This window comes from Protopterus annectens, chromosome 14.part0 (assembly GCF_019279795.1).
Source record: "Protopterus annectens isolate FY-2018-M chromosome 14.part0, PAN1.0, whole genome shotgun sequence".
In the NCBI taxonomy this organism is placed as follows: Eukaryota; Metazoa; Chordata; order Ceratodontiformes; family Protopteridae; genus Protopterus; species Protopterus annectens.
The window spans coordinates 125,824,552-125,845,704 of NC_056748.1; the positions used below are offsets into that span (position 1 = coordinate 125,824,552).

At 38.5% G+C, this 21,153-nt stretch overlaps 1 protein-coding gene across 2 annotated transcripts in view; it reads right to left on the reverse strand.

Annotated features, from left to right (window-relative positions):
• HABP2 (hyaluronan binding protein 2) overlaps positions 1–21,153 on the reverse strand; it is a 677,235-nt gene that overhangs the window by 43,901 nt on the left and 612,181 nt on the right. For both annotated transcript variants that reach the window (XM_044055834.1, XM_044055835.1), the window contains exon 12: positions 1,604–1,749. In XM_044055834.1, coding sequence (XP_043911769.1) covers positions 1,604–1,749 — 146 coding nt within the window. The remainder of the gene's footprint in view (positions 1–1,603; positions 1,750–21,153) is intronic.

Sequence of the window (21,153 nt, forward strand, 5' to 3'; positions counted from 1 at the left end):
AAGGTCTGCTGTCCATTTATGAACGCTGCTTGTTTTTCATAGAATGATCTTTTTCATTGCACTTTATTCCTTCTCCCAAATGTATTCAATTCACTCACATTTTAAATCAGTGCCTTTGTTTTCTGTTTGAAAAAATAATGACATTTCATTGAATGAATCATAAAACACTAAAGTTACAATAAAACTGATGCCCTGTGATTCATTAATGCCTACACTGTGTGTTCACTGTTCTGAGTGAACAGAAAACACAAGCATAACGCACACCTTCTTCCTAATTTTAGTTTTCCTACTGATTTTCCTCACTTTTAAATAGAGGGGATTCATAAAGGTTACCACAAACTGTAGACTACATGTACACAGTATAATCTTTCTGAGTGACTAAAAAGTACAGAACATATGGTAGGGATGTTCCTGAATATAGACTGCATGCACTTAGTGTACACTAGTGTAGGTGTTACTGAATCCAGCCCATGGTTTTGTTTTCCCCAACAAAAAATATTCTGCTGTTAATGGGTGTATATGAAACACTAATGAATCCCTTTCTCACAGTCAATAAAGACATTTCTGCCTGCTTAACTATCCATGTTAATAAATTGTTAAAGATGATTACTGAAATATTGCATCTTGCTCATCTAGCCGAGTATATAGTCTTACTTATGAAGTTTCCTCTAATATGCAGAAATCCATTAAGAAAAATGTTTGGCAAGACTACATAGTCTACACAATTTGCCTTGCCTCTTTGTTTTCTTTATATTTGTTTTTTGACTGGCTGAAGGCATGTATAAAACCACTAACTTATTCCTTCCAAAATATAGTGATGGATTGTCTCTCCAGCTTCCAGCACTTTCTTGGTAGCCACTGAAGTTTGGTATTCCTTGTATTCCCTTTTCTGTGAAGTACATTCCACTCAAAATCATTGCTGCCTCTTTAAAGTACTTACTTGCTATAGTGAGGTCCTCTGCAACTCATATATTCTTCAGAAAGTACTTTCTCATTTCCCTTAAGTTCTTGTCATGATTGTTTTAATGTTCAGACCTATAATAAATCAATGATGTTATCCAAATCTTTTCTTGATAACTGTCAGTGTGGAAAGCTTGCCACTGACAATGGACCCAGAAGTCCAATGTCAGCCCCAGTAGAGGCAGTGCAATGTAGTTTCAACTCCACCCATCTTATCTTACCCTTTCTATGTCCATAGTTAATGGAGTCAGTATTTTTTTTTTGGCTTGACTGGATTGTTCAAGATAGGTGGAGTCATTACGCATTCTTATACCCTTGTACCAGTGTTAGTTGTCAGGAGTGACTTACATTTCTGCCATGATAGCTTAAAAAATCAATATTTTTCTACACTCTTTCTCTGCTGGTCAGGGAAGTTTTTTGTTCTGTCTGTTAGCATTTTACCCTGGATATCTAGTCATGACAGTCAGTTGTGACCACACCAATCATCAACTACAACTGAACATTTGATTTCCGTCTCGGCCTTACTCATTCAAACTGTTGCAGCAGTGATGGATGACCGCGTATTTTAGTCATAGAAACCCATGTAAATACATTCACTTTACAGATGACATCAAACCTTTTTCATCAAAATGAACTTACTAACCTGGCAAGTGTCTGTTCCGCCTCTCTGCATGTAACCGGCACAGAGCATTCCATCATCTAAAACGTTGTTGTGTGCAGTAGCCGAGTTACAAGTCAGTTGAGAAATCAGCTTTACTTTGGCATCCAGCAGCTGTGTTGACATAAAGTCTTTAATTCAGAAACAAAAGAATGAGTGCATTAAAAAGAAGCAGCATATTAAAAGAAGGTATGTTTGAAATGTTTTCTTCCTACCAGAAGAATTACTGATACGTTTATACATAAGAAATCAGCATCTTCACTTTTACTGAATCATTTCAAGTTTTAAATCAAATGTTTAAAGAGAAGCAGCTTATGTAAGACCTAAACATTAACAGGTGATCTTTTATAGTACCACATATACTAAAAGTATAATCCAATGGATTAATAGGTGATTTCCTGTAGTACCACATATACTAAAAGTATAATCCAATGGATTAATAGGTGATTTCCTGTAGTACCACATATACTAAAAGTATAATCCAATGGATTAATAGGTGATTTCCTATAGTACCACATATACTGTAGGTGTATCCAATGTGTACTTATGGAGAAATGGATCAATAAATGAACTCATTCCCTCCAGTATAGCTCTTTTAGGTGAGCACCTTTACTCCCAGTGAGTGTGGCTTGAACTTTTAAAACATTAAGGCATCACCTTACAGTTCTAACAAATTCTCATTGACGGAGGTCAAATATCAATATGATTGTGATTGCCATCATGTATGCTTCAAGATAAAATATTCTGATACCTTGTACGTGGCATGGTGTGACACCCATGCCCTGACCCAGCAATCAAGGAGCCTCAATTCTCACCACTAACACCAGAGAGGGCATCTCATATATGATAAAAGGATAACAAATACAGACAGTAAAGTGCAATTTCCCTTAAGAGCACACAGCGATCACAGTCAGTCCGGGGCTGATCGCTCCCTTACTGTCCAGGTCCCCAATAAGACTCCTCACTGGCACAGCTATAGGGTCCAGATCTCAGCCAGCTGGACAAGCTAAAGTCTTCAGCACCCTCTCTGTCTAACCAGTGCTTCATGTCCCTGCCCAAGTAGCTGAAACACATACACACTTTGAGATAAGAGTTTATACAATCACACAGACACTTCTGGGGAAGGCTGGCACAGGTTTTCCAGCTGTGCCCCTTGTACTCAGACTATACTGTAGTAATCACTTGCCACCACCCAGCTAATATTATTAGCTACCCAAAGGCCCTTAAAAGGGTTCCAAATTATTACTGTGCAATAGTATTATCCAATTGGTAAGTGTGACTAATCAGTCAAGGCGTATTTAGAGTGACATGGACAGTAAACTCTATAAATATGCAATGTATTCTAGAGCTTAACTTATCTCTACACAAACCAGCCACAGCTAAACGTTTTTTAAATATTTAATAATAAATAATTAAAACCACAAGACAATACTTTCTACTATACAGTGCTAGTCAAGAGTTCAGAGATCACACAGAAATACTTAAAATAATTCAGTAGTACAGTTCTGACATCCCAGTAAAACACTTAGTCTAATGTTTCTAGTTTCTAGCTATTTCTAAAAGAAAACACAAGTCTAAGATAATATACATGTGACAACAGGCAGTGCTATGAGTAGGATGATCAAGACAAAAATGCTTAATGCCTTCTGATTCTCTCTGTTTAAATTGCTATTGCAGTTCTGATAAACATTACATCAGTTTTTACACTTTCATGGTGTTCCCAGGCTGATAGATACTACATTATTTTGTTATGTTGTAGCTGCAGGAAACTACATCTATAAAAGACATTCCACATGTAAACTCTAGTAATTATTCCTTAAGTTAAAACAATAGGCAGGAAGCTTTCATCTAGCCCGGCTGGAGCCAAATTGTAAACATCAAAGACAGTCATGAAATAATTTGAACTTCAAATGATAGATAAGGAATGCTTGACTTAGCTTTCTTTACAGCAGAGGGCAATGTTGCAACATTGTTTTAAGTTCAACATTTCACAGCATATTCTTGCATTTAAGAAAACAAGCCTGTATTTCAACATTTATATTTACAAATGACAGAATTCTCTGCACAATTATTTCTGGCTAGGATGGCAGTCTTCACACATGGTTTTGTAATTATTAATGCAAATGTGAACAAGCAATATCTGATGCCTAGAGGTGCAGTAGGCGATAACTGCAGAAATGCCTGGTGGCGCACTCAGCTGTAATGAGTTAAATACCTTTTTTTTTTTACTTTTCATATTAAGCAGAATGCAGGACTCTTTCCAAGCTGTGATGCTTCTCCAAACTAATTACATCATTTTGTAAAGATGGATCACAGAAAAACAGCTACATTCTTTAACATTAAACATCAAAAAATGTTAAACTTTGGAGGTCTGAGGAATGCAACATTAGCAGAATGCATTAGGAGTACAAAGTCAACATTCCTGTTTGGCAGAGGTTGAAATTTGTCTAAAGGTGTTTTTATTGGCAAATACTGTATTAAGGGAGAAATATGAAGTTATTTGTAGCCTATATCCCCCAGGCTAACAGCAAATATCTAAGAAACACCAGTTTGCTGTTAATCTTTCTGAGTTTTATCTTTTACTCCCTCATGCTTTGTTTCTGAATCAAAGCTGATGTTGGCTAATTGACTTTAGGCTACAGTTTAAATGTAAAAACTATTGTATGGATAATTGTTTACATGTTATTCACTTTAGATTTAAGAAGTCTGTGCATGCACCTCCATTTCACCTTGTGGTACAAAATTATGAGGTGACAATTGTAAAAAAATACATGGCAGTATTCAATTACTTTTTGTAATGTACATTTTAATTTATATTTAGAACAACTAGCACTGAAATGCATTCATGATTAACTGTGACAGAGTAATTACTAAAACAGGCAAGAGAGTGAGAATTATGGTTTTACATAAAGACAAATATGAGTAAAAGTATACACATACCTTTTCAAAGAATACCATTCTACATTTTGAAAACTATTCCACTAAACATATGACATTGAATAATCATAAATTTCAGTTTATGAGGGTGATAAGAATTTGTTCACAGGAAGATGATTATTTTAAGTTATTGCAGGAAATATTCTGAACATTTTTCTAGAAAGGTCCAGTGGAATAGTAGCTTCTTTAAAAAGTGAGGACATTTTTGTTTATTAGAAATATGATATAAAAACTGAATCTACTCAGATACAATTCATTATTAGATATAGAATATACACCACTTTATGGATGTAGTATAGCATAAATGGAATACTATTTTGGGAATAAATTCTTAAATATTGTTTTACCAAGAAGATGTTAATTTGCTTTTTTGGGGAGTGGGCAGAGGCATTATGAAAACTTTGGTCATCATAAAATGATGGGAAGGTTGAAGGGCAGTTCATAATGTTTGTGTTAAAGTTTTACAATTATATCAACTTTTTGACTAGACATTCACTCAAAATTTATGAAATCAGTTCTTATACTACACCAAAAGAATTGGGTGATCTATTTAGTATAATGCATTTGTGGGTCATTTTATGTACGTCAAACTTCTAAACAATTTAGGATAAGAATTATGGAACATTTAAGCAATATTAAATGCAAAAAAAAAAATACACACATAAGGGTTGTATTTTTACTTTTATTGTATTTTTTAGAATTTCTGGTTCAGAAGTATGATATTTTGGAATAGCAAGGGAAAAAATGAATTAATAATACAGGTTTGTTATTATTTCCAGAGCTTAATGAAGCTTATTGGAATGATTTATCACCTGGCCAGGACCAGTGCTAAATTGATGTATCAGAAATCCTAGAATTTAAATTATAATATAAAGCGGTTTACTTTGGGGAAACTTGTATATTTATGGGGTCTATATTAGAAGCAAGAAAAGGCTTCTGAGTGAATACAGAAACAACGATGCATATTCATCGAATTGCATTTAAGCAATTCGATAAATATGTCATAGCATAAGGAAATAGTTGGCCAACTTCACGGAGTTGCCCTTTCCTTCTGTATAGTGTGATCTCAGAGTTGATATATTTAGTTAGGGGGGTGTGGGGGACAGAGCCCCCCACATTGGGGAGTGTGGGGGCTAACCCCCCCATCTGTTTATGGTGTTAAATTATTTTTTTAGCAAACAGCCACATAAGATTTTTTCCCCTAGGGAAAAATTTGATTACATGGCCGCTCCCTATTTTCAGGTTTTGTGTATTATGTGTCAACTTTTATGTAGTCACACATATGCACTTTTGGTGTTATAATATAGACCATATTTATGAAAGTTATTTATGTAGAAGAATTGTATGTACTCAGTATAAATACCTGATTTACATTACTAGCACAATGATTATTACAAGCTATCATTATTTTATTTTTTGCTGTTTGTGTATTTTTATTTAGTTTTCACCTGATGGAAGATCTGTCACATGATTTGATGGTAATATAAAAGGAACTGGTAAGTCTTGATTTTTAAACTGATGAAGCAAGTGGCGACTGGTAAAACTGTTCTTTTGAGATTTAGAAAAAAAAATGTTGATCTTTTTTTTTGAAGTTATATAATATGGATATGCTACATTGTCAGGATGACCAAGAAGGGGAGGAATTAAACAGAAACAACAGGTGACAAAGAAGGGGGGTGTTACTGAGAGCTGGGAGACACACAATTCAGAATGGGCTATCAAATGTGTTATTTTATTTATCTTTTGTTGACCAGGTTAGTCCCGTTAGGTTAGTAGCCTCTTTTCAGAGAAGAATCAAGGCGGCATTTATACTACGAAGGGAAATGTGGCCATGACAGCAGGGAACTTGTACTACTCTTCAGCACAGCGGATGGAACTGAAGGTGGTGCATCTGGTTTCTGTCTCCATTCTAGGCATGAAGGTGGCCCAGAGAGACAGCAGTGCCATGGACAATGTAGTCCAGTGCTCTGATAGAGGAAAAGGGTGGTGAAACTATGAAAATGGATATGGAGTTGGCAGAATCACAGGCAAGTGGAGAAACTGATGAGGTAATAGTGGAAAGTGAGTCCCTATCAGGGGAGAAAAACAAGAAAGGAACATGTCAATGTACAGAAGGAGATGTGGCCTAATTCACAGGAGATTTTTCAATGGAGGTTCAATGGTGAGATGGAGCAGCAGGGTCAATGTATTATTACAACCCTTCAGTCCAGATTATTTGAAACAGATGGTGAATTAAAGTGAGCTGCAAAACAGTGCAGTAGCATCGCGGGGAGATATAATGGAGAGAATAGAAGAAGAAGGGAAAGAGCAGAATCTAGTGAGAAAATGTATGTAGAAACAGTTAAAGAAGGGAAAGGAAGAAAAAAAGAAAAAGAAATGAAGAGAAGGTACACTGTTAGAATAAGCAGTAAAAAGGACAAAGTGTTAGGAATGAAGTGTGGGACACTTTGATTGCACCATTAGGTGTAACAGCAAAGGAGGTAAGAGCATTTATTTTAATTAATAATGAGACATTTTGTGATTTAATCCTTGATAATGGACAATACCTGGAAAGCTTTATAGGAAAATATGAACCATAAAGAATGTGGATCCATGGAGAGAATATGTTACACAAGCATTTTTAGATAAACAAAACTAAAGAATAATGGTTCAGTTTAGAACTGAAGTAGAATCCGCAGACTTAACAAGGACTTTATTAGCGCTTTGTAAGGAGGTATTGGGCACTATGAAAGTGTATGCTGAAAGAAGACTTTGGGCTGGGGGATGGGAATGTAGAGCTCTATTAAAAATGAAAAATGATAATGTGTTGCATATACCAAGTATTATTAATGTTCACGGTAATAGGGGGTTGTGAGATATAGAGGGCAACCAAAGACTTCTTATTTTTGTGGTAAAGATAATCAATTAAATAATGAATGTGACAAGAAAAATGTTACTTGTGTGGTAATACTGGGCATAATGCAAAAAAATATGATTTAAAATGCAAGAAATGTGGTAGTACATGACATTCATGTGAAATATATACACAAGAAAATGAAAATATAAATACACATGAGGAAGAGCTAGAAAAAATGGTTATATAAAAACAAGTACAGCAAAAGGAAAGTAATGCAGAGTTCATCCACAAAGGTAAAAAACAAAATAAAGAAAAAGAAACAGATGAAACCAGTGAAGAAGAATCTGAATGGTATAGAGTAAAAGGTAGAAAAATTATATAGGGAAAAGAGTTAAGGAAAGGAAAATAAAATTTAAATAATAATGTTAGCAAAAATAAAAAAGTAAAGGATAAGAACTTTATTATAACTGTTTTCTAAAAGCTTAAATATTAGCTTTAAATGTAAACAGTTTGAAAAACATTAAAAGGAGAAGTTGTATATTACAGTGGTGTGCTGCGATAGAAGCTGATGAGATAATATTACTGGACATACGATTAAGAAAGAACACAAAGAGAAAAACTTTGGAATGGGAATGTTATCTAGAACATAGGTAAAGAAACATGTTTGGGCATATGTGTATTACATCAAAAAGATATTAAAATATAGGTTCATAGGTTCATACTAGGCTATCTGCCCTGGGGCAATTATAAGCCTAGCCCGATTCTGTATGGCTTATGCCACCCCTTGATTTGAGTATACTGTGCCCTTTTTAAGGTTTAGTTTACTGTGCCTCTGTCTAATAGTGACACGGGAGTAATCCCTGGGACAAACCTACAATCCCCCATCCACTTATCGAGATTCTTCTTGAAGAGATTCAGTGAGGTGCTCTGCCTCACATGAACTGGAATTCTATTCCAGAGCGAAGGGAGCCTCTGGGTTATGAACCTGTCCCTCCAGCAAGTTCTATTTATTTCTGTGCTGAGGTTCAAGTCCCTCGAGCATGTGGCTCTAAGGGATTTAGATTTACTGAGGTGGAGCATGTCCATTAATTCTGGATTTGACATAGCTTTGTATGTCAGGCATAGATCGCCTCGAAGTAGGCGGTATGCAACTGAGTAGAGCTGGAGTTTTTTTTAACCGAGCAGCATATGGCATCTGTTTGAGACCCTTGATCCTCTTGGTGAGATACTTTTGGGGTCTTTCTAATTGCTGCAGGTGTCGGGTAAGGTACATCCCAAAAGGGGCATTGTATTCTATGATGGGCCTGGTGAGGGATGAATAAAAGGGCACGATTTCCTCTTTTGATCTAGATGTGAAACCCTTCGTGATGAGGTGGGCTATGTAGAAGGTCTTTCTAACCACTTTGGCAATGTGGTTTTCAAAGGAGAGATTGCTATCAACTTGGGTCCCCAGGTCCCTAATAACTTTCTCTGTACTTAATGTGTTTCCGCCTATGTGGTAATTTGTGGGCACATTGTTTTTGCCAAAGGGTATGACTATATATTTTTTGGCATTTAGCTTTAAACCATGGCGCTGGCACCAGTTATCTGTCTCTGTGAGACCTTTTTGAAGGATGTTTGTGTCAGCTGGAGAGTTGATTATGGCACCCAGTTTGCAGTCATCTGTGAACTTGGTGAGCCATAGTCCTCCCACGTTTGCCTGTACCTCGGAAAAGTATATACCGAACAAGAGTGGTCCAAGGACAGAACTCTGTGGGACACCGCTTGTGACCGGTTTTGAGTCTGACATGGATCCAGCAACTCTCACTCTGTGGGTTCTGTCTTTGAGCCAGTTTGCGACCCATCTTGTGACGTAGGGGTTTATATTTAAGCTGGATAGCTTATCTATGATGCCCAAGTGGGGTATTGTGTCAAATGCCTTTGCAAGGTCCAGATAGGCTGTGAGTACTACCTTCCCTTCATCTATGGCTTTGGTGACTGTTTCAAAGAAGTCAACCAGGTTCAAAAGGCAGGATCTGCCCTTGACAAAGCCGAACTGGGTAGGATCTAGTGTCTGTAGGTCCCCAATGTCTTTGTTTATGAGCTCCATGATGATCCTCTCCATAGCCTTGAAGACTAAACTAGTCAGGCTTATGGGACAATAGTTTCCAGGGTCCGTAGAGGCTCCACCTTTGTGGAGTGGGACCACTGTTGCTGTACGCCATTCTGTGGGCACATATCCTGTAGTGAGGCTGAGATTGTATAGCTGTTTTATTTGAGGGATTAGTTCCTCTTGTAGTTCATGTAGGACGCAACCTGGGACGCCATCTGGTCCCATGGAAGCAGTGTATTTTGCTTTGGAGAGGGCAGCCTTCACCTGAGCATCTGAGATGTTTGGGAGGCAGCCCTCTGCCGGGATAGATACTTGCTCTTTTGGGGGTAAGGGGGTGGGGAAGTTTGCACTGAACCTGTCTGCCAGGATATTGGCGATGTATGTGGGTTCAGTGTATTTTTTGTCGTTTAGAATCAACTCAGAACAAGTCTGGGAGTTGCATCCCAGGTTTCTAACATAACTGAAAAAAGCCTTATGATTGTCTTTGGTGTCCTGTGCAATTTTTCTCTCGAAGCTGGCCTTGGAGGATTTTATGAGGGATCGTAACTTTTTGTTAGCACTGATCAGAGATGCCTTCCCTATTAGGGATTTTGCTCTATCATGTAGTAGCTTCCTCCTTCTATTGTACAGTTTATTTATGGCAGGGGTCCACCAGACTGGACGCCTGCCTTTGGATGATTGGGTCTTGGTTTTGTTTGGGATAGCATGATCCATGCATTCCTGGAGATGTCCGTAGAATGCATTTATATAGGATTCTGCAGTTTGGGCTGTAGTTTCCACTGGCCCTAGGGCCTTGAAGGATTCCACTTCGGTTTTGAGAAGTGAGAAGTTTGCTTTTGAGAAATTTTTCACTGTGGTTTTCTGGGCTGGGAGTGGGGTCAGGATGTGGACATCCAGTGAAATTAATTTATGGTCTGATCTTACCAATGAGGGATATACTTCTGGTGTGGATCATAGAGTCCCCATGTTGGTAATGATCAGGTCTAGTATGTTGTCCCCTCTTGTGGGAGTGGTGACTAGTTGTTCCATAGCATTTGAGTTTATAATTTCCAGGAATCTTTGGGCTAAGGTGCTGGGGCTTGAGTAGTGCTCCCAGTCAATGTTTGGGTAGTTGAAGTTGCCCAATATAATGGTGTTCGGAGAGATCTTCATGTTCTTCGATGTTTTCAGGAAAGCCGAGTGGGATTCCTGACTTTGAGAGGGTGGTCTGTAGGATGCTATAAACTGAAAAGCAGTCTTGCCCACTGTTAGTTGCACATGGATGGTCTCCGATACTTCGTGCAATGCCACTAACCTGGAGGTGTGGATATCCTTGATAAATATGGAAACTCCCCCTCCTTTTGTGGTTCGGTCCGGGTTTTGGGGCCTAAAAGCATGATATGAGGTATAGCCTGGTAGTGATGGGGTGTTCTCTGGAGCCTTGAACCAGGTTTCTGTCACTGCACAGATACCGATGTTCTCCATACTGAGGAGAGCTTCGAGTGCATGCATCTTGAGGTTAAGACTTCTGGCGTTTAGCAGCATTACCCTTAGTTTCTTGTTCCTTATGCTGCCTATGGGAGTGGGTTTGACTTTTGAGCCTTGCCTAAAAAAGGCACTATGGGGTGGCAAGAGCCTTTGCCAATATCTGAAAGCCCAGTGGTGACAGGTGCAAGCCATCCCTAGCGAAGCAACGTGGCTTGTCGAGCATGTCATCCCAGGCTGACTGACACTGGATCCCCTTTGAATGACACCAAAATTTTAGCCAATTGTTAAAATCGATCATTTTGTCTTTGTACTGTGGCATCATTCTAGGTGAGGGTAAGATGCTGCTCAATGTCAGGGTCATACCAGCCTGGGCTACATGATCAGATAGCTCCTCTATGTCTCTTTTCATGTAGTCCAGGGAGGTACATCTCAGGTCATTCACACCAGCATGTACAATGATGGAGTCATATTTGTATTTGCTTTGGAGTGACCTGAGTGCTTGCGTTATGTGTCGGATCCTAGCACCCGACAGGCAGCTCACCGTGACCTTCTCTTTATTCAGCCTGGTGAGCGGGACGTCAGTGTTTCTGACAATAGAGTCACCTATAACAAAAGTATCAGGTGTGTTATTCAGCCTTAAGGGCTGTGGCTGCTTGGCACACTGACTTTATGGGTTATGTGTTGTGTGTGTTTTGTTTTGAGGTAGCGTTTGCTTGGATGTCTACTTTGGAAGTCTCTGTTGCTTAGGTCGATTTTTATTTAGAGCCTCCGAGTATGTTTTTGTGTATTTATGTGTTTGGTTCGCTGATGTGGTGGGACTATGTGATACTGGAATTGTGTTGTGTGAGGTTACCTTCTCCTCCTGACTGGTTACACCAGTTTTGAGATGAGAGAGCTCAGCCTCCATTTTGGCTAAATAGTTGCATCTCTCACATATATTTGAACCTGTTTGGAGGAGGAGAGGGTTGTCCGTGTACATGAGACAGTTGTAACATTGCCTCAAAATTCCCAGATTCACCAGCTGGACTGGAGAGGAAACCATTGACTGACCTTTGGAAATGCTAGAGTAATAGGGAAACTGAATTTAAAATGGACCAATAGAGGACAGGGTAACCATAGAGAGTATAAGAGTAAGTAGTGCTTATGGTTTAATAGTGCTAACTTGTAGGATTACTTAATTGGACCAGTGAAGGGCCTTAGAATGAGAATATGGTGTTTAAATTGAGAGATAGAGCAGTTCTAAGGGAAAAAGTGAAGAGCAGACTTTGTGGAGCCAGGAATAGTTTAAACCCAATTAGGCGGCGCTGCCCGTTGTTGCGCTATGCACAAAAATGCGCAAAACCGCGCAAAAGAGGGTTTTAAGAGAGGAAGATGAAGGAGTTTTGGAATTGACCCAAAATGGCCAATAAAACTACAGTTTCAAGTCAGTAACCACTCCCACAGGGGCAGGCAGGCTGCTCAATGTTTTTCACTGCCACTGATCAACAGAGAGACTTCCCTTTAGCCCAAGCAAAAAATGGCCTCACAGAAACTTACAAACAGTTCAAGAACAGCAAGCCTGTAACTGAACTTTTTTAAATCTCAGAAAAGTGGGAAAAAAGCAAGATTTTTTTTGTTTTTTTAGAGATAGCAGAGGTACAATAGTTGAATTGGATAGAATAACAATATTAGACTTAAGACGTAAAAAATATGTAAATAGAATAACAGTGTTATATGTATATGTTACAAAAAAAGAAAAGGAAAACATGTTCAAAAGTATACTCAACTATGTATGTGTAAATATGAATATAATAATAGCAGATGGTTTTAATTGTAATATAACAGAAGAAAAGTATAATTGTGACGTTAAAATAGTTATAGAAATTATGAGGAGTGGTAAGTTAAAGTTATGGGGAAATAAGTATTGGACATATAAGAGAAATGATATAAAAACTGAGGAGGACTATTTTTTGTTGTCAGAAAGTTTAAATGTTAAAAAGGGATTAAGTATAATGGATTTTCTGATCATGTGGTGATTTGGATGAAAATACAAGAAAATAAAAAATATATTAAGATAGGAAAAGGAATAAGAAATGAATGAAAAGGAATTGAATCCAGTAGGAAGAGAGAAACTGATTACATTCTAGAAACAACATATAGACATGAAAGATTTTTTTATGAAAATTGGATGGTATGGTAGATACAGTTTAAAGATAAATATAAAACAGTGTTCTTAGAATGTATAAAGTAGAAAACGTGTTCTTAGAATGTATAGATAATCAAAGAAGGAAAGAAAAAGAAAAATATAAGATGCTGAGTCAAGAAATATTTAAAGATCTATTAGGGAAAGAGAAAAAAATATGAAAAGGAAAAATAATTGTATAAAATGAATCAGATTAATGTTTACAACCTGTTATACAAATACAAATATTTATTACAAGGAAAAAAGAAGAGGTAGCACCTTATTTGAGTAAAATAATGAAAGAAAAAAGATAATAAAAGAACTAAAGGATAAGGAAGGTAAATTAATTTAGGACCGAAAGAAATACATAAAACAATTAAAGAGCATGTATTAAATTTATTTGTTAAGAAAGAGGTGAAGATAGACAAAAGCTATGACAGGAAGAAATTAAACAAAGAATATAACGAATATCTAGAAAAAAGAATAAATATAGACAAATTAAATGACATCTTGAAAATATTAATACAAATTCTGCAACAGGAATAGATGAAATTGAATATAACATGTATAAAGAAATGGGGGATTGACAAAAAGGAATGTTTATTGAAGTAAGGAATGACTGGTTAAAAACTGGGATTCAATATAAATAAATACAGGAGTATTAAATTTATAGTTAAGGGAACAGAGATGACATAAAAATTGGAGACTGATAACTTTAAATAACACAGATTATAAAATATTTATGAGACTAATTGTTGTAAGATGACAATGTAAGATAGAGAAAGTATTTGATCAAAATATGGGAGAAAAGGAAAGGGTAGTCGATAATTACTATGGCTAATAAGAGATATAATTGATAACATTATCAATAAAAAGTGGGGACAATAGTAAAGACAGGAAATATAAAAAGGCTTATGATAACATACAGTATTAATCATTAGGGGTGATTCTGAAAACATACCATGTAAATGAGAAAATTGTAAGTGTAATTAAATCTGTGTATGGAAAAATTATTTGAAACTAAATGTGAATGGAATAGAAGAAGAAATAAAAATAAAATGTGGAATAAGACAAGGGTGTCTAGCTAGTAGTATAATTGTTTTCATTGGTTATGAATATAATAGTGATTGATATTAACAAAATGTAAAGAGATGGAGGGCATAGAATGATGAAAGAAGTGTAATTGCCAATAATGTATACTTACACAGATGATATAGTAATAATTACAAAAAATGCACTATGGATGGAAAGAATAAATGGTCAATTAGGTGTAATGTTGGGAAGAATTGGATTAGATAGTGGGACACTGCCAGCCCAGCTATCTGGAATTTTGTAAATAATTCTATGTCATTTGTGAATATTGATATGATTTATACAAAACTGTATGTTATGTACTGAGCTTCAAGAATGTAACCATAGCATACCCTGCTGGAACATAGAAGATTAACCTGCAAAACTTAAGAATAGTTGATGTTAAGTTGCTTTATAGCAGACCATAAACAAAAGATGTTATCTCTCAGTTACAGTTTAGTAGCAGACACAATAGCCAGGATTCAGTAAACTCCATGTAGGAATAGCATTATTCTTACATGGAGTGAATGGTGTCTATGTCCACATCTCCCTCTTGGCAACGCACCTTACATATTAATGAAGGTGTGCTACTGAGATGGAGCAGCGAACAAAGATACTCAATGAGTGCAGGGGGTGTGTTGCAATAGTGCTCACAGATCTGTAATATGTCCCCTTCACTGTCAAAGTGCCGTATAGCACTTTAGAATCCCTTCAATGTCCACGGACAGTGAAAAAGACTGTTGAATGGAAAGGAATGCAAGGGGGCTGTGACAGGAACTGGAAAATACTCCCTGCATTGTGAAAGTGCCATACTGCACTTTACAATAAAAAGTGTCTTCTGACACACACCACTGAACCTCTTAGAGCAAGAAGTCTTGACAAAGGCAGTACTAAAAGTGGGGCAAAAGCCCAGAAATAGGGACAGTTTTTAAATATTGTTCTTACAAACTTAGAAAGTTGATAGAATGACAGGTTTTGCATTTTACCATGGTATTTTCATGAAGATTATGTGGCCTTCAACTGACATGCTAATATTTGATATAGTGATATATACATATTTAAAATGGTTGTATTTTTTTCCACTGTATTAGAAGTTTAAGCATAGCTGAGTGGGTTTGTGCAACATGGCACTTTGCTCAGCAGTGCTTAAAACATCATGAAAAGCTATATAGAAATGTATAGCTGAAATCTTTATTGGCAAGTTAGCTTAGTGTTTAAAGTTCCGGCTTTGTGTGCAGTAGGTGCACAGTTTGAAAACTAAGACAGGCCATTCAGCTTTAACATGGAAAAGCATTGTTAAATTATTTTCTTTTTTTTTTAATGATGTAGTAATTGATATTTGTTAACCAGGGTAGTGTAGCTGGTCCAAAATTCCAATGTCAGTGGACATATGATGTGAAATCCCTCATGTAAACACAAGTGTCCCATACAGTACAGTCACAGCCCAAAGTAATGTAATCAAAGCACATAGGGGGACTTCATATAAAGTAAAATATATACACTTAATAATATGTCAGCAATGAGTAATTAATGTCTAATTCATTATTTTTTTACATGAAAACTGAGCAATGCTTATCGGTGCTTAGCTCTGCTTAGCCAGTTTGAGGATTGCTAAGAAGTTAAATTCTAAGCAGCATTCAGCCCAGCTAAGCAGATTTGCACACCGCTAAGCACTGCTCAGCATTTGCCACTTTAACCACTGCTCAACTCAGCTTAACAGGTTTGCACACTGCTGAGCTGTGCTTAGTATTTTTGAAAATGGTCCAGTGATGGCATAGGGTGGGAATATGGCCTTATTTAATCCACACAGGTAAGAATACAGCCAGAAGCTATTGCAGTTTGATAACTGCAGGAGCTACATCTGGAGTTGGAGAGGGAGGGCACTTCTGGGTGCAGTGCTGGGGCATTTTGTAGTCCAGGGTCATGGCTGGGTTCCTTGTACTACACCATGATGACAGACCTCTGCAGGACCAGTACCAGGGCTCCCAGTTAAAATCTGAGACCTGGGGCCATCTGGCACGTGACCTTACCAGTACCACTGGAATCCTCTGAACTGGTGAGCAGGTGCATCATCACTATGACAACCTAAAGTGGAGTAAGGGGTGCTCCTAGATCAATGGATCTAAGATGCTTGGAATGGGAATGACTCAGTAGTTTGTAAGTATTTCACCCACAGCTTTACCAAATTCTAGCATGACTATGTGATAGACAGGTATGCATAATGGTTGCTTTTCCCCTACAGCTGCAGAGGAGAGAGCTGGCAATGTGGAAGCCCATGCTGATAGATTGGTGAGGCTGCACTGAGAGTCTGGTGAGTGCAGATCTATCTTGTAGTATACAGTGCAATAGATAAGAACAAGTACATTGTTTACTGCCAGTAGGTATAGCGTGTTCTGAGTGCACTGAATACATTTTTTCAGACCAATATTAATATAAGTGACTAATGTCAGGTGCTGTGTAATACAGATGAAGGCAGCAAACAAGCTACTACTGATGAAAGGAAGGCAATACTGAACTAATTCTGTGTATGAATTAACCTGCTAATAAACTGCACTGTGACAGCTGCTGTAAAGGTAATAAATTACATTCATCATCATCTGATGGCATGATGCTAGGGTAATCCTATGGGTTAGGCTTGCAAAGGCTCCAGAGCCATTAGCCTAGTACACACCTATGAGCCTAGCTACATGGTATGCGGTACTACTGAATGTAGAATTTCAACTGTAATAAAGTACTATGTCATGTTACCCAAATAAAGATTATTACCATGAACTGTTGTGTTTAATCTGGTATGTTGTTGAAGAAATAGAATGTCTACAGTGGCTTCACAGCAAATATGCCTGTAGATTGTGGAGCTGTAAAACAAAATATAATGAAATATGAAATATATCCTGCACTAAGATCTGAACCTCGAATAGTAATGTGTAATGTGTTATAGTGTGTCCCCTGCAGCACTGCTTTGTGTTAACCTTTGCATTTCAGATCTATGTAGTCCTGAATGTGTTTATGCTGATGCAGGCAAGTATGAGAGTGTAATAGGCGCAGACTACAAATATATAATGTCCAAATGTATACGGGTCGGGTATGCAACCCACCACCCTGCTATGGTCTGTACAGATCACACATATTCACATATACTAGTGGTTAAATGTGTACACTTGCTTTCAAAGTATTAATACACAGTACAGTTTCTATCATGCATGAATCTAAGGCATGTATGCTCAACTGTCACTACAGTCTTATGTGACACACTTAGATTGCAAGGGCAGACTGTGTAACCAAGTGAGTATTAGGCACAAATCAGTCAAGCAACAGACAGCAGTTCCCCAGTAGCTCACTGTGATGAGAAATAGATATGCCACTCACTTTTGCACACACAGACCAAGGTTGGAATCCAGGGAGTGATACTAAGATGTATTTATGCTTATACTCAAGTAATCCTGAATATTTGCAGAAACAGGTAGCGTTAACAGATATTTTATCCACAGGTCTTACAGGTAAAGAAATGTTTGTAGTACCTGTATGAAGGGTACATTAATAAACTGTGTACAACTGGTCCAGTGTCCAACCTCATGCTTGCAAATGACAGCAGGATAGGTACATACACCATGCACTCTTCCTGATACATGTCTCTCAAGTGTTATGCTATCACAGCTGAATTCAGTTGAAGTATGTTAGTGGCATACTCACACATCAGTGCAGGGTACACCTTGCTAGTCATATATGTAACCCTGACACGTACGAGTCCCCTCTAGTCATGTACATAGAGTTCTCACAGTTTACCCCATACCATTCCAGGTTGACAGCTTAACAGGTATGTAAGTGCTACAGAAGCAATAGGCCACAGGTAGATGTAAAGTGAGGGCAGACCTAAAGAGTATTGAGCAGTACTGTTGTGAAAAATATAAGCCTATACAGTTGTTAATGGACTTTTTTCTCTCCCCCCACCCCTTATCTGCATCAATAATTATTATTCATATACTACGAGTATGTTCCTAAAACCTAATGTTGGGACTTGTGTTCTACAGCCGCGGTGGTGCAGCGGTCAGCATTGTCGCCTCACAGCAAGAGGTTCTCCCATTCAATTCTCGGCTGGAGTGTCTTCTTTGTGGAGTCTGCATGTCCTCCTCACAGTCGAGTGATGTTTAAAGACATGCAGGTAGGTGCGTGTGTGAATGGGTGTGCCTTCTTTGAAGGTTGGGCGTTGGGCTGGCAACTCAGCACCGTAGAAAAATCCACTACCAATCATTAGCAGACCAGAGTTCTGCTGTGGTGACCCCTAACTGGGAAAAGCCGAAAGACATCACATTGTTCATATATTTTATTGGTTGCATATCAACATACCATTGTTGGTGGCCTGTTGCCATAAATGTAACTGGCATGCTGTTGCAATACTGACTGTTATTCCATTTATGCATGTGTTCTGTTTGCTATGCAATTGTTTCAATTATATTGTTCTGGGTTAATTGGAACAGCCATGCATGCTGTTATAACTAATTTTGAAATGTTTTGTTCATGACTACCCAATACATTATGAAAAACCTCAACACCATAGCACATTTGGGAAGGCAGATCCCAGCAGATCTGCCTGTCCCAGTTCATCTGGCCATAGCACTGGGCCCCAGTACATCTGGGGCCCAACCTGGAACTGCCTCCTCCACTGGTCCTGCACCACCCTCAGGTGAAACCACTTCAGGGGATTGGGCTCATCCCCTCCTGGTCATGGGTGTGGAGAGGACCCAGTCACCCGTAAGCAGTTCCTAGGCATGGTGCGTAGGGTCATCCAGACAGACTTGGATGTACACCTGTGCCAGATTAAGGGCAGATTGGTGGACCTCGAGGGGCAGCTTGCCCCTGTTGTCTAACCACCAGCACAGCCACCTTCGGGGCAGTGAAGGGACAGTGGTGACTGTCCATGGGTGGGGACCTCAGTCCCACTGTTCCACCTGGGGGCTCATGGGCCTCTGATTCCCAACCACCCTCCCTGTCCAAGGTATTTACCCCCTCATGTGTCATACACCACCCCTGTCTGCTGTCTTGTCTGTCTGCAAAAGCAACCTCTCCTTTCCAACTTACCTCCCCAAACATACCTACAACCCTTCCCTGACATGCCACTCTCAACTTAAAAAAAAAGGGGGGCATCTATCCCCACAAAAAAAATCTTGTCCCATACATAGCTCTCCATTTTGCCCCCATGTACACTGATGTTACTCAATTTACCCTTGACTTACTCAACAAATGTATGTTGGCCACACCCCTCCCTGCGGGGTTGTTGTTGTGTCTTTTGGCTTTTCCCGGTTAGGGGTCGCCACAGCGGAACTCTGGTCCGCTAATGATTGGCAGATAGATTTGTATGTGCCGAGTTGCCAGCCCTGATGCACAACCTTCAACGAAGGTAGGCCCATTCACACATGTCTCCATGCAGAAGACACTCTAGCTGAGAATCAAACCGGACAGCATCTTACTGTGAGGCGACAACGCTACCACAGTACCACCACCGCAGCTCTCGAGGTGAGACTCTAAATTCAAAACTGTCCACATCATTCACAGCTGTTGCTGCAGAAGAAATGGAGAGTTATGGTCTTTTCCTACACCTGTCCTGCATATCCCTTGTTGCCTTTCATAATGTTTTCCTGCTCGCCCCAATTTCACCACTTTCCTATCACACTTTTTTTTTTTTGGAATTAGTCCAGGTATAAGCGGGAGTAAGTGCTGCAAAACAAAGCTAAGGGAAGCTAAGCATCTCTTGGCACTGCTTATCATCATGCAAACCTGCGCAAACCTGCTTAAAACTGCTTTAATCTCTCTATCTCATTCAGTCACCATTCTGCACAGCAGCAGAATAATCAGCCCTGCCAAGTCTCAAAACCAGGGAATTGTGCACTACAGTCACAGTAATGTACCACTACACCATAGGAGCTGTGTGAACTACTAATAGTTTTGTAAATATATCATGCATTACGGTCATGTAACATTAGGGAAAAAAGCCATCACTGTCAGGTCTCGAACCAAGGACGCTATGCATTACAGTCACACCACCATACCACTACACCATATCAGCTGTGAGAATTGCTAATGCTTTTGTAAATATATCATACATTATGATCATTTAACATTAGGGGAAAAAAAAGTCAACACTGCCAGGTCTTGAAACCAGGACCCTGTGCACGACTGTCACAGCAACGCACCACTACACCATATATAGATAGATATATTTATCATGCAGTGCAGTCATGTTACATTAGGGAAAAAATACAAAACTGCCAAGCATTGAACCTAGGACATTCCCAACAACAGTCAGAGCACCACACCAAATCAGCTCTGGGGAATTACTGATGCATTTGTAAATATATCATGCACTACAGGGATGTAACTGTGGGTAAAAAGACACCAGTGCGAAACATACCTCTCAACTTCTTAGAGCAAGATATCTGGAGAAAGCCATAAATAATGGAGGGACAAAGGCCCAAACATAGGGACACGTTTTAAATATTGCCCTTAAAAACTTAGAAAGTTAATAGAATAACAGAATTTGCATTAGCATGATTTTTTTTCGAAGGATATGAAGTCAGAAACTCAAAATTTTCTTCCTTATTTTCAGATTTCAAACCACAATGATTTGCAGGAAATGCTATTTTATGAGAAACATACTAAAAATAATTGGCAAAAAACTGTACATGCTGTGAAAATTTGTGCAGCTGACAGGTATGATGAGAAATTTTGAACGCAGAACAATTTGCACTACACTCAGAGCAACATGCTAGTAAGCCAACTGACCTCTGTGTATAATGACTGCTTTTACAAACATATCCTGAATGCCAGTCACACACTACTCCTATATATACTGGCCAAAAACACAGTGTACTTGGAATGTTGAAGTTTTAAGGGACATGTCTCAGTCTGCCCCTACAAACATACACAATTGATAGACCAGCATTGACTGTAGCACCATGTGCAGTCAGATAGAAAAG